This window comes from Labrus bergylta, chromosome 10 (genome assembly GCF_963930695.1).
Source record: "Labrus bergylta chromosome 10, fLabBer1.1, whole genome shotgun sequence".
Lineage (NCBI taxonomy): Eukaryota > Metazoa > Chordata > Actinopteri > Labriformes > Labridae > Labrus > Labrus bergylta.
In genome coordinates, this window is record NC_089204.1 from 12,203,531 (window position 1) to 12,216,301 (window position 12,771).

At 37.9% G+C, this 12,771-nt stretch overlaps 1 protein-coding gene across 1 annotated transcript in view; it reads right to left on the bottom strand.

Moving 5' to 3' along the window:
* Positions 1-534: 534 nt before the first annotated feature.
* LOC109987942 (protein kinase C epsilon type) overlaps positions 535-12,771 on the bottom strand; it is an 80,129-nt gene continuing 67,892 nt past the window's right edge. The window contains exons 12-15 of the mRNA XM_065959351.1: positions 9,447-9,585; positions 8,976-9,164; positions 5,633-5,779; positions 535-4,956 (exon numbers count right to left, since the gene is read on the bottom strand). Of these exons, the coding sequence (XP_065815423.1) occupies positions 4,810-4,956; positions 5,633-5,779; positions 8,976-9,164; positions 9,447-9,585 (622 nt within the window). The 3' untranslated portion in view covers positions 535-4,809. The remainder of the gene's footprint in view (positions 4,957-5,632; positions 5,780-8,975; positions 9,165-9,446; positions 9,586-12,771) is intronic.

Below are 12,771 nucleotides of genomic sequence, written 5' to 3' on the forward strand. Positions count from 1 at the left end.
AAATAGACGCCAGTATAAAACTGAAATTTTAATTTTTTACATTTATTTTCAAATGTATATAAAAAGGACTGTCTCTGTTTATAGGTCTCCATAGTTCTTTTATGGTCGAGTCATTTTAGAACTGTAAGTGTATGTGAAATCTTATTCTTTTTTTGTGTGTATTTCTGAGTATTTCTGCAGCAACATCTTTCAACGTCAGTCGAAGTAAAAATTAAGAGTTCTTCTTCCTGCTCCCAAAACAATCCTTCTTTTGGACGTGGTGAAGTAATGTGTGTTTTTTATGTAATGCTGTTAAGTGTATTCTGAGATCATATTGTGCTTTAATTGAATAAGATGTTTTGCACTTTAGCTCTCCAATTACTAACCAGATTATCATTTTAAATGGTAAAAAAATATTTGTATTTTGCCTGGGTGATAGCTGGTTTATTCTCACTTTGATTCACCAACAGGGAGAAAGAAAAGAGTAACACTGACCACTCAGATGTTTCAAAACTGAAATAAAAAGAGTAAAGACAGGATACACCAAACAAGCAGTTCTTTTCTGACACGAAGATATTTAATTTGTTTCAAAATGAAAAGACACCTTTACATCTTTTAAAAATACAGTACATTTGGCACACAGGGCGAAAGGGAAAACAAAAACCACAAACACAGATGAAGGTACTTTATAACGAACAGAACAACAGGTCAGATGACAAAATGTACACGTTATGATTCATAAATACACGGACAGAAAAAAACAAACACCTATACATATAAGATTCTGCACAGGAGCCCAGGAAGATGTTTGATACCGAGAGAAAAAATGTTTAATACTGTTTCTATTCTTTTGAATATACCCCTCATGTTGCTTTTTGTGGAAGTTTGATTCCCACCTGGTTTCTTAAATATCCATACAACATTTAATAAACATAAATCTAAAGGGAATGTGTGGAAAACTCTGGATTAGGTTTAGGATTAGGTGTCTTTAGCTTGGAGGACATTTTTGTGGTTGTTGGTAGACATTTGTTAAGTTAAAAAACGAAACAAACATGCATCATGAGGAAGCGAAAAGAAACAAAATGATGGACAGAAGGAGTTTAATGATTTTGAAATCATTTGGTAGTAAAACTGTTTCGACAGTGTTCAACTTCAATGATGGAATGTCCTTCCAGCTAATCTTCTATCCCATTACTGCTGCTATACACCTGTAATGATTTTACTACATGCACACGGCTGTACACAAGAGTGTTCAGGTAAGGCATGAGGAAATACATAAAGGAAGACATTTTCTTCCTTCTTTTATTGCGTTCACAAATGTGGAGGGAAAAAGTTGAACTTTTAGGACTGGTCCAAGGCAAATCATTTGTCTGATGATTTTTTTTATTTCATTTAATTTGTTGCATTTGGTCATAAAGTCGAAATGTTCAGAATGAAGTCTAAAGTTAAGGAAATATTGTATGTGGTACTGATAGTTCCATCTTGATTGTCATCATTTCAACTTAAATGTCAAAATTCAAATTGAAAAAAAAAAAAATCTCCCTCCTCATTCTGCACTATCGCTATCCTGGATGTTTCTATGATTTTGGTTTTCTGGCAGGTCAAATGTATCTCACAAGGCTGATGTCTCCTAAAGGGGGGAACATGTAGTCATAAAGGGTCTGTAGGATGTATGTTTTTCAATCAGACCTCACAGTAATGTGTGAAATCACATTTTCTTTTCTATTCTATTCTATTCTATTCTATTCATCAAACATTTAATGCTAGTTGTAATAAATGTGTTCATATTATATGATGGCAACATGGAGGCAATAATAAGGGAAAAAGCCCATTTAGTGGGCTGTTTGGTTAAATTCAATCTTTGAATATTTTAACTTTTGGTACATAATTGAAGAAGCAGTAGTTGTAAAGGTTCGGAGCAGTTGTGGTTTGGGATAAAAGCTTTGTAATCAGTATTAACTTTGCTTTGACAGTTCAGATTAGGATAATGAACACACTGTGTAAGGTCCTCTTCACCTGACACAGCTTAAAGACATCATGGCTCATACTCTGTTTCTGATAAATGTCACACTACTACATGTACACTATGAAGATGTTTGGTCAATGTTTTTTGGGCCAAAATAATAATCCATGTTGGAAAACTGAATATGGATGTTGTGTAGAGGAACTGTTAGAGAATTTTCACACCTATAGTTGGTTTGCTCTGGTCGGAATCATGGACCAATTTGTTATGTTGTTTCATAATTACCACAAGGACATTTACAAGTGGACCCAAATGTGAGTTGTGCGAGCAAAATGCTCTATTATTGGTCAGAATTTCTTGCAGTAAAAACCCTGAAAAAAACAACTGTGGATTGAAACAGCAAATCTGTGGGTTCAGGATTTCATTGGCAGTTTCTTGTAGCCAATGAAAGTTTTTAACACATGTTCAGCAATGATGAATAGAGAGGGCCCTACATGCGGTAGCTGGTTTAATAAAAAAAAAAAAAGGTGCAATGCTTCCTGCAGTTTGGTTGGATAACGGTCGGTTCATGTTCTTACGATAACAAAATGCACCAGAGTCCAGAAAAAAGCTGACCGAGAACCATCTTTTCAAGTGGTCTCGGTACGGTTCTTTGGTCTGCACCAGGGTTGCTTTGACAGCTTTAACACCAGTACAAATAATCCACACTAATTTAACAAATGGACTCAAGTTCGTTTTTAACCAAACCTTAAAGGTCAGGTGTAAAAGCACTCTAAGTGACAGTAGGTGAAGTAAATCTCACAGCAGTGGCCTAAAACTAAGGCGCACAGAAGTGGATGTTTTTTTCTTCAATGGATGAGAAAAGAGAAATAAGAAGGAATAAAACGTTTGGAAATACAAATTTAACCAAAAAGTAAACCTCTTTCAGAGTATGGCACATGTTGTTTTCTTTAAGATGATTGTTTTTTTTCAGTTCACAGTAGAGTCACAACCTAACCTGAAACATTGATTCACACCTGTTCGCTAATTTGAAGATTATTTTACTTCAATGTCCTATTTGTTTTCACAAGTCAGATACAGCGAATTGTTCAGGGGCCCCAGACTTCCAACCATGACAAGCTAGATGCTCCTCTAAACGGTTACTGGTGGGCGCTGTCTTCTAGTTCATTCTTGTTAACATACCGAGAGTATAGTACAATATAGTATGTGACCTAATGTCCATCTGGGGTGGCATTTGAGGTGATCATTGGTTAAAACAAGAACAATATTTAGATCCAGGAGAACAAGATTTAATTCAAACTACTAATCAATGTTGACTTATTTTAATAAGATAACTTAAAGTTATGCAATGTGCAATATTTACTTGACGAATAGTAATGTGTACAGTAGAACTTAGTAAAAAAACACAAGGATCAATTAACCTAAACACAAATAAAGTCCAACCTTTTCAACAACAATAAAGAAGAAGTGTTAATTATTGTTAACTAGCCAAAATTGTTCTCAGAAACCTTAATTTTTAAGGTCCCACCAAAAATAGATTGACGCTAACCAATGGTAGAGAGCCCAACTAACTGCTTTATAGGAATTGCTGTGAGTTTCTATATTCAGACTGCACCAGGATAAACTTAATTATGAACGAATGGTTTATGACCAGGTGAGTTTTGATGCATCATATGAAATCTAAATATTTCTAACATGTCAGAGACAACTGGACGATCCAGAAAATAACAACAACACAACAATGACAATAACCAACAATGTTTTAAATTAAAGAAAAACATGAGGATACACAAAAAACACAAGAAAGTACATTCAGTTTTATCACATTCAGTCACTTTTGCTGACACATTCACATCTGTGTGTCTTCTACACAATCACTGAACCAGGCATTTCAATGGTCATTTGATTAATGAAGATTGGGTCCAGACGGTGTAGAATTGATGATTTTTCAAGGGCTCTCTTGAATTTTTATTTTAGGTTGCCATAGTTTCATTGGACAACTGTCTTAATAAGAGAATCAGATTAAAGTGTATACCCTGATACAACTGTGGATGCCTCAGTGGTCATCTTCTGATGTTTTGTTAGTGGTAGCTAATGCTACCATTAGTTATTTTTAATGATGAATGGGATCATTAAGGGTTAAAAAAACAAGCTTAAATGTGGGGCTAAAAGGATAAGACAGCTAAACCTTTTCTGTGCATTAAAAATAACCACTGAGATAAAACTCAACTAAAATGAAAAATGCCAAATTGGCGCTTTTTTTGGTGCATCTTCTCAAGTTGACATTGAAATTGTACTCTAATGATAAAACATCTACTCTCATCATGATGATTTCATCAGGAAAACATCTTCGGTTTCTCGCACTTTAATAGTGAATGAACTTTTTCGAAACGTTTTCTCTTTAAATACAATCATTGGTTCATTTTTTTTTCCATTCACATACAATTGTAGGGAAGAGAGAACATTCTTTAAACACAGAGAATGACACAGGATACAGTACATCACATCAAGTAAAGAAATGACAGTCTTACTCTTTTCCAGAGGTATACAGCTACACATGAATGCACACTTGTACACATCTCTCACTCTCATATACACACACACTCCAACCAGACCAAGTGAAGGACTATTGTTTCATTACTTACAGTTTCTAACCTGCACTCGCATGCTGCTTGAGCAGATATTTTGATAGGATATACACAGATGTACAAACAACAAGAGCACAGAGACCCTAAAGAGAGATACGAACGGTGTAGTATAATTCCTGGAGTGGTCGGAAACCTGGAGCAGTTACAAGAGTACAATTTCCTTACTCACTTATGTTAAGTGTACAGATGTTTTAAGTGTATGTGTCAGTGTGTTTGGGTCTAGGCCACAGTCTCATCTCCAAAGTAGGAGAATCCTTTAAACTCATCTTGGTTGATCTGCTTGATGATGTTGTTGTCGACCGGCGTCAGGATGGGTTCTTCCCGTGTAAAGTCCTGGTCGAAGTTATTCACATCCCTTTTGGTTTTCTGGAAGATAAAGAGAGGGAACATTTTGGCCATGTGTGACTCACATGAGTTTGAACAGGGGATCATTTGTGATTATACGTGTTTGAATATTAACCCGTCAATGTTGAATGTAAAAGCACCAATTCTAAGCACTGGTTTGTTTTTTGATCTTAACACACCGTTCAAGAAGATAAATCACCAATTGACACAACACAATGTCTACGCCATTTCTCCAATATTTTTCTCCACGCACCGACATAATGTTCTCCGACTTGTTTCCATTTATTTTTGCACGTTTCCACATCGACTTCTCAAATGGAACATATCTGTCGCCAGCTATTTGTGTGGTGGCAATGATACATTATACAGATGTGGATACATTCAGACTAGGTCTATCAGATTGTCTTCAAAACTTCCTGCCATTGTTGTCCCTGCTGCTGTGGTGACTCTGTTACATCCCGTCTGCCTCTACACTGCCCCTACTGTGTCATGTGCATATTGCATCTTTCTACGGTTTCAAGTAAATGTTTTGAGGACGTAGACAGCCGAAGCTCCAAACGGACGCAGGGGACACAAAGCATCAAACATGTAGTTAAAGGCAAGAACATTTCAGGCCGAAGTTTGTTCCCCGTCAGACAGAATCTGAGTTTTAAGTTGCACAGTTACTGGGTGTGTTTGTGTGAGTGTGTGAACCTACGATGCGTGGTTTGAATGGCGGTCTGATCTTCCTCTGCTCCAGCAGCGTCCAGTCGATCTCTCTGAAGAATGAATGTAGTTTAATGGCTTCCTCCAGACCCTGAGCCACCACACAGCCCAAACGTTTGTTGGGACTCTTAGTCATGAACTGCAACGCATCAGAAAACACGAAAGAGATGGAGAGAAGAGAAATGAGAGATTAAGAGGAATTTGATTTGAAAAGCCTACTGATTTGATGAACTGCCTCGGTAGAAATAATATATCTCATTCAGTGTTAATAGGAACCAGAAGAGACTGAGATTGTACAGCGTGCAGCATGTGGAGCTCAGGACGAAAGGAGGATGTTTTTGTTACATAAAGGTTTCATAAGTGAAGAAAAACCTAATGGAGTGTACTTCAAGAGAGATTTCAGAGTCAGTTGAAAAATCATCATCTTGTTAATGTCTAAGACTAACATGTATGTGTGTAAAGAGAACGACTTATTCCATAGCATAACCAAGGGATTACAAACTCAATGATGAGCATTCACAAGCACTTTGAAAGGAAGTTTTGTTTCATCAAAGAAAAATAAACTTTGAAAAGTTACTCACACCAGCGTCATATGATTTGTACCAGAACACACACTTTTTGTTTTTTATATAAGCTGCATTTTGTAGTGAGTCATCAGTTTGAGATGAGACCTAAAAACTACAAATCAATACCCTTCCTACAGACAGAAAAATGTCTCTTATTTCTCACATGTTCCAAATATTGGCAGTCTAAAAAAGAAACTATTGACCCTTGCTGATATGAAACCCAGAATGGTATTTAGAAGGTTATACTTCTTTCCCTCACAAACCAATTTGGTGGATTTTACTCTGATCAGCTATAACATTATGACCACTGATGGGTAAAGTGAAGAACAGTTTGTATATTTACAATGACACCTCTCAGTGGGTGGGATACTTAAGGCAGCAAGTGAACATTTTGTACTTGAGATATGTTAAAAGCTGGAAAAATGGTCAAGGGTAAGTATGTGAGTAACATTGGCCAGGTCTAAATTGTAACAGCTTAGACAACAGTTGGACGAGTCTTCAAAGCTGCAGCTCTTGGGGTGCTGGTTTAATTCAGTTGGTGGAGTGGGTGCCCAGTATGTAGAGGCAGCAGTCCTAGATGCATCCCCATTACTGGTTTGATTCCTGATTCCATTTGGTGCATGTCTCTCTGCATGCCACTCTCTCTACCCGCATGTCCTGTCTTTCTTCAGCTTTCACTATCAAATCAAGTAAAAACAATTTTTAAAGAAAAATAATCTAAAAAGGGAAAGAAAATGCTCATTGGTTGTTCCTGGTCGGCGCTATCAGAACCTATCAAGAGTGGTCCAGCTACAGGATCGATAATGTGTGTCGAAAAACAAAGGTTGGACCTCATGATCAGATCCAACAGATGATCAACTGGACCCAAAGTGCAGACAGAAGTGAATGCCTGTTTGATAGAAAGGTGCAAGTATGCATCACAGTTTGTTGTGTATTGGGCGATGTAGCAGTAGATCGGTCAGTGTGCCTGTGCTGACTCCACCAAAGGTACCTACAATGGGCCTTTAAATTCCCCAGATTTGAATCCAATTTAGCATCTGCAGGAAAACCAAGTCTGACCCATGGAGGCCCCATCCCGCCACTTACAGTAAATAAAGGATCTGCTGCTGAGGTCTTCTGCTATGTGATCTGTGTGTCATTTGCTACAAGGAGGCATGTAACTTAAACAAGCTAATGGTCATTAATGGATTAAATAAGGTAGAAAGCCTCTGTGTTCTTTTCTAAGTGAAAGTTGCTTTCAGTTTTAGAGTCATGGGTACCAGCCCAATTGGGGTCTCATTTTTAGGCCCTTGCAGAATTCTCAAGACTCTACCTTGCATTGAAATAATATCACACAGCCATGAAAACAACCCCTTAGCATCATTCAAATCAGGTTAAATATGCCTTTGGCTGTATTAAAAAATAAGTCATTATGTAGGTATGATTCATATACCCTACATTCCATCAAAGGCTTTCTTTGATGACACTTAAAAACATGAGGAATTATGGGCAGGCTGCACGGCCGTTAAACTGAGCAGAGAGATCATATCATGTGACCCGAATGACACGTCCAATCAGAGCCCAGTGTGCTGGTCATGTCAATGGTCAGAATCCAAGACAGTGTCCAACAAAAACACGCACACTTTCCCACAAGGCTTTGCAGTCAATCGGCCAAGGTAAACGCAAAGCTTGTGATGGAAAACTGGATGAAAAAATAAACCAATGGATAAGTGGCATTACAAACACACGCACACACAGAACAAATAACACACAGAAAAAATATTCATGGATTAAAACATAAAGCGAATGTTCTTCTGGTGGAGGAGTGGGACACATGAACCAACATACTGTAGGAGAAAATCAAGAGGAGGACGGAGCAGCGTCAGCCAAAAAAAAGAGGGAAAAACAACCCAATTAGGATGACACATGGTGAGATGAAAAGTTGCTCTGGGAGAGTGAGCTAAAGGGAGTCCTAAACTTTTGAGTGTTTTATCTGAAGAAATGTTTAAAGGATAAGGAACTGTAGTTTCACTAGAAAAATATTTTAAGCCTGACTGATATTCAGCAAATGGGTCAAACATTATTGAGCTTTTATGAAAGTTGAAGTGTTGAAAACTGAGTTTTAAAGGTGTTGTTCACGCATCCAGCTTTCTCATGAAGTAGTTGCATAGTATGTAAAACTTAAGCCTTGAAAAGAGAAAATCCCACACACTAGTCTCGCTAAGCATCACCAGAAAGGTCAAGAGGGAACGAAACATAGTGTTTTTTTTATCATAAATAATGATGCTGAGCAAGAAAATTAAGTAGAACTAGTAATGGTAAAGAGGGTTTGCAGAACTGTTCCTTGCTAGTGCAGAAAACAACAAGGATATACTTACGGTGTCCAATGGGGATATTTGACTATTTAAGCTCAGGAATGAGTTTTAAATTCCTGCACACTGTACACCAGTTATACTGTAACAATCCTCGGATCACTTTTTACATTGGGTGGGCTAGTGATTGTTCTACAGGTTTTCATTAAACAAAATGTTGACAGAAATAGCTGCTTAATTTTAAAAAGTCATTGCTGTCTAAAGTCAAAGTGACAAAGGTGGAAAACTCTTGTTGTTCTCTTTGGTAGAATCTACAAGTGGTGATTGCAGGTATGTTATTGGACCTTGGTCATAGTAATTAGAAATAACAAATTTAGCAGTGTTCACTTTACTTCTTCACTGATATATGCAACTAAATACTAATTTCTTTGCTTGCCGAGTCAGAATATATACAGCTAGTGTAACAAACACAACTTACCGCTTTTAGAATAGACACAGCCTCCTTGCTGAGCCAGACAGGGTAGAGGACATCGTCATGGAGGATGGACTCAAACAGGTCATCTTCATTATCGGCTTCAAACGGTGGCTGGCCTGCCATCATCTCATACATCAACACCCCAAGAGCCCACCAGTCAACTGACGGGCCATACTCCAGCTCTTGAAGGATCTAAGTACCCATTAGACAGAAGAGATTCGCTGACAAGTTGTCAGAGCAAACTTAAAATATTGCGATTACATATTGACTGGAACAATCCTATGTCATTTTGGTTGAGAAAGCACATATTTTTGCACATCCCTCAAAGGTGTATTATTCCAATTCATCTTTATTTTAACTTATAAATGAAAAATAGAGTATCATCTGCAAAGAGTGGAACACTGACATTGTTTAACATATGAAATGTGCATGTATGTGCTTAATTGGGTTTGTGGGTGTGAAGGCAGAGGTTACCTCAGGTGCGATGTAGTCGGGCGTTCCACAGAAAGTGGTAGTGGTGACTCCATCGAGGATTCCCTCCTTACACATCCCAAAGTCTGCTAGCTTACAGTGACCCTCCGCATCCAACAATATGTTGTCCAATTTCAAATCTCTGCAGGGAAGAAAGGTTGGAGAGGTAAGGAGGAGAACTACCAAGGAAAATCTAGAGGGATACACATTGTTCACAGGAGAAACACATTATCAAACATAAACAGAGAAAAGCAGTTGATTATGTAGTGTGTATTCTGTTGTTGTTTTAAAAATGGTGGCTAAGTTGAATGCTTTTCATAAAGGTTTTTAACAAGCCCATAGGGATATTGCAGTATTTTAAGTGAACCTGTCTCTTAAAGAGGGGCAGAAATAGACACGAAAAGGAAAGGCAACAGACATGGAAAAGCAGTGCAAACTGGGGGAAAAATAGACCGAGGGTAGAGAGAGAGAGAGAGAGAGAGAGAGAGTGAGAAGGAGAGAGAGAGAGAGAGAGAGAGAGAGAGAGAGAGAGAGAGAGAGAGAGAGAGAGAGAGCAGGCAGTCAGAGATAAGAGCAGCAGTGTTGAGAGATGACAGGGCTGGTCATGAATGCAGCCGCTCTTGAGCTTGATGGTTGATCGCTACAAAAATGTCAACATCTCCTCGATGTAGCCAATGCAACCATTCAGCCCGAGGTGTTTTCAAAAATACAACCGCCCTGACAGGCCAGGGAGGAGATGGAGCATGTGTGTGCGTGTGTTTCTGAAGTCAAGAGCTTATGTAAGCCGTTCTGTTTTTGTAAGTCCCAAAAATAAAAAAAAGGGCGGATTAACGGCCCAGTTTAAGAGCTGCTGTTGAAAAGTTTGTTCTTTTACTGTCCCATCATGCATCTTGCTTTGACGGGTTATTGATTATGCGACAGAAAGTTGTGAGAAAAATGCAAAAAGAGCTGCTGCTGATGTGCAACCATTAGTGAATAAATGTTTCTTTGAGTTATTTAAAGCAGGTACATTTCTTATAATAAATTAACCAACAACTTGAGCTTGAGTTTAAACTTGGACCGAAACATGATTGCCCTTCAAATGATACTTTCAAGGTTGTGCTTGATTTTTTTTTTTCATACAGTCATAATCAGACTTTAAAAAGTGGACAAAAAACAATTGGAAACCAGGCAGTTTGAAAGAATTGAATGCAATGAATGATATTTTTTTTAACATATTGCTTATGAACAAGTCTTTGTAAAAGTTGTCAAATGTTTTAACATTCATTTTTTTAGTTTAATAGCATGCTGCTTGTTATGGCATGTGTGTGGATCTCGTGCAAAGTTCCACACTGTTAAACTATGCTTGTGTGCTTCAAGCATCAAGTAGAAAAATAACATGAAATGTCAGGTGCAGTGGAGCCTGACTGTTGGCTTCATATCCAGTTTTTACTTGATGGTTCAAATTTGGGTTAGGCTTGAGTGACAACAGATACAGATATCTATCTGCACACTAATTGAAAACGTTTGAATTGAATAGATTCAAGTGTTTTGTGTTAACAAAAAGGCCAAACCTAGACTCTGAGATGCTAAACCTGACATACAGTGTGTTACAGATGTTGTTATTCTGATGTTTTATAGGAATGACCTTTATGTTTATTTTGACGCTCTTACCCAACAAATCCCCTTCCATTGTTTGTTTTCTTTTCCCTTTTCTGTGAACTCTTAAATATGTTCGGTACTGATGTGTAATCGGCATGAAATATAAAAAAGCCTTAACCCTCTTAGAACCACAAAACAACTATCTTGTTGTGCTTTTGAGCAGCTGTAGACTGTGCCACCCTAAAGGGTACATTAATGGCCTTGGGAGGAGGCAGGAAAGATCAGCACTTGTTCTGAATTTCCCAGGATGAAAAATGAAAACGGACGACCCTGTGGCTACCTGTTTGCATATCTCATCTCCAGTCAACTCCCGGCACATTAAATCCGAAGCTTACGCCTGCAGCAGGGCAGGAAAAAATAGCACATGAATGTAATACATTTTTGATTGAATTTAAAAGGATATACAGACGTTAATCTTTGTATTACACATAACTTGGCTGCAGGGACATTCAATATTAAGTGGCTGCAGGTGGTCGGCTGCACTGATACAATGATAATGATGTCTTGTTGTGTTTTGCAGGATAACAAAGGTGTCAAAAGACGCTGATTGATGTTATGTACCAGATTTAGCCTTTGGCTTATTTTCCCCTGTAGTTCTATGGCAGATCACAGTTCAATTCAACTTGTATATCTATATATACATACAGTTGTCATTCTTCACACACACAAAAACCCACTAAATGAGTCATATAGAAAATGATATGGTCAGATTTAAGGTCAACAGCTCAAATCAATTGGGAGAGCTTTCCATCTACTTTTGTTTCCGGGAAAAATACAACTTTTCCTTTCAGAGCTATGATTAATAAACTTCATTTAGAAAATATTCATCCTCTTATCAAAGGTAGGCAGGACACATAACATAGAGGATATACCTATTATGTTCTTTAAACTGCACAAACCGATTCAAGACCTCCAGTTTTAAAGCTTTTAAGAGCCAAACAGGAAACCAGTAACAAAGTTGACTCCAATTCAAAGCCTGCAAGTTTCAAGCCTCTGCACCTCAAACTGAAAATGTGGTTTTACACTTCACAGACAGTTAAGCATATTGAAAGAACTGGAACAAGGGGACATGGAGTGCATACTGTCATTGTAGTAAAATGACTTTATACGCAGAATGTAAAGAGAGCAACTAGATGTTTTGAAACACTAATAGCAAAGCTTATTTGTAAGTGTCGTTATAAATTTTCTCTATAAAACAGATCAAATGTCACCATGACTTATTAGAAAAGCTTGTTTCATTTGACTTTGCAAAAGTGTAAGGATTGGATCTTGTGTGAATTGCCTGTTGCTGGCTGCAGCTGATTTGATCCATAACATCAGTGTCACCCTCTGTTCCTGCAGTCAGGGGAAACCACCTTTTCATGTTTTATTTTGTTAGCAAAGCTTTAATATCACATAAGAAATTCTGTCAATAAACAGACGCTCCTCTGTTTGGACTCTCTCACTCACTCACACACACACACACACACACACACACACACACACACACACACACACACACACACACACACACACACACACACACACACACACACACACACACACACACACACACACACACACTAGAGCTCACTTACACACACACATACACAAACAAAACACACATAGGGCAATCAGGCTCAATTGAGAGCATTTCCTGTGTTTCATGTTAATCTTGAGTGATTTTTCCATTACGTCCTCAGCGGCT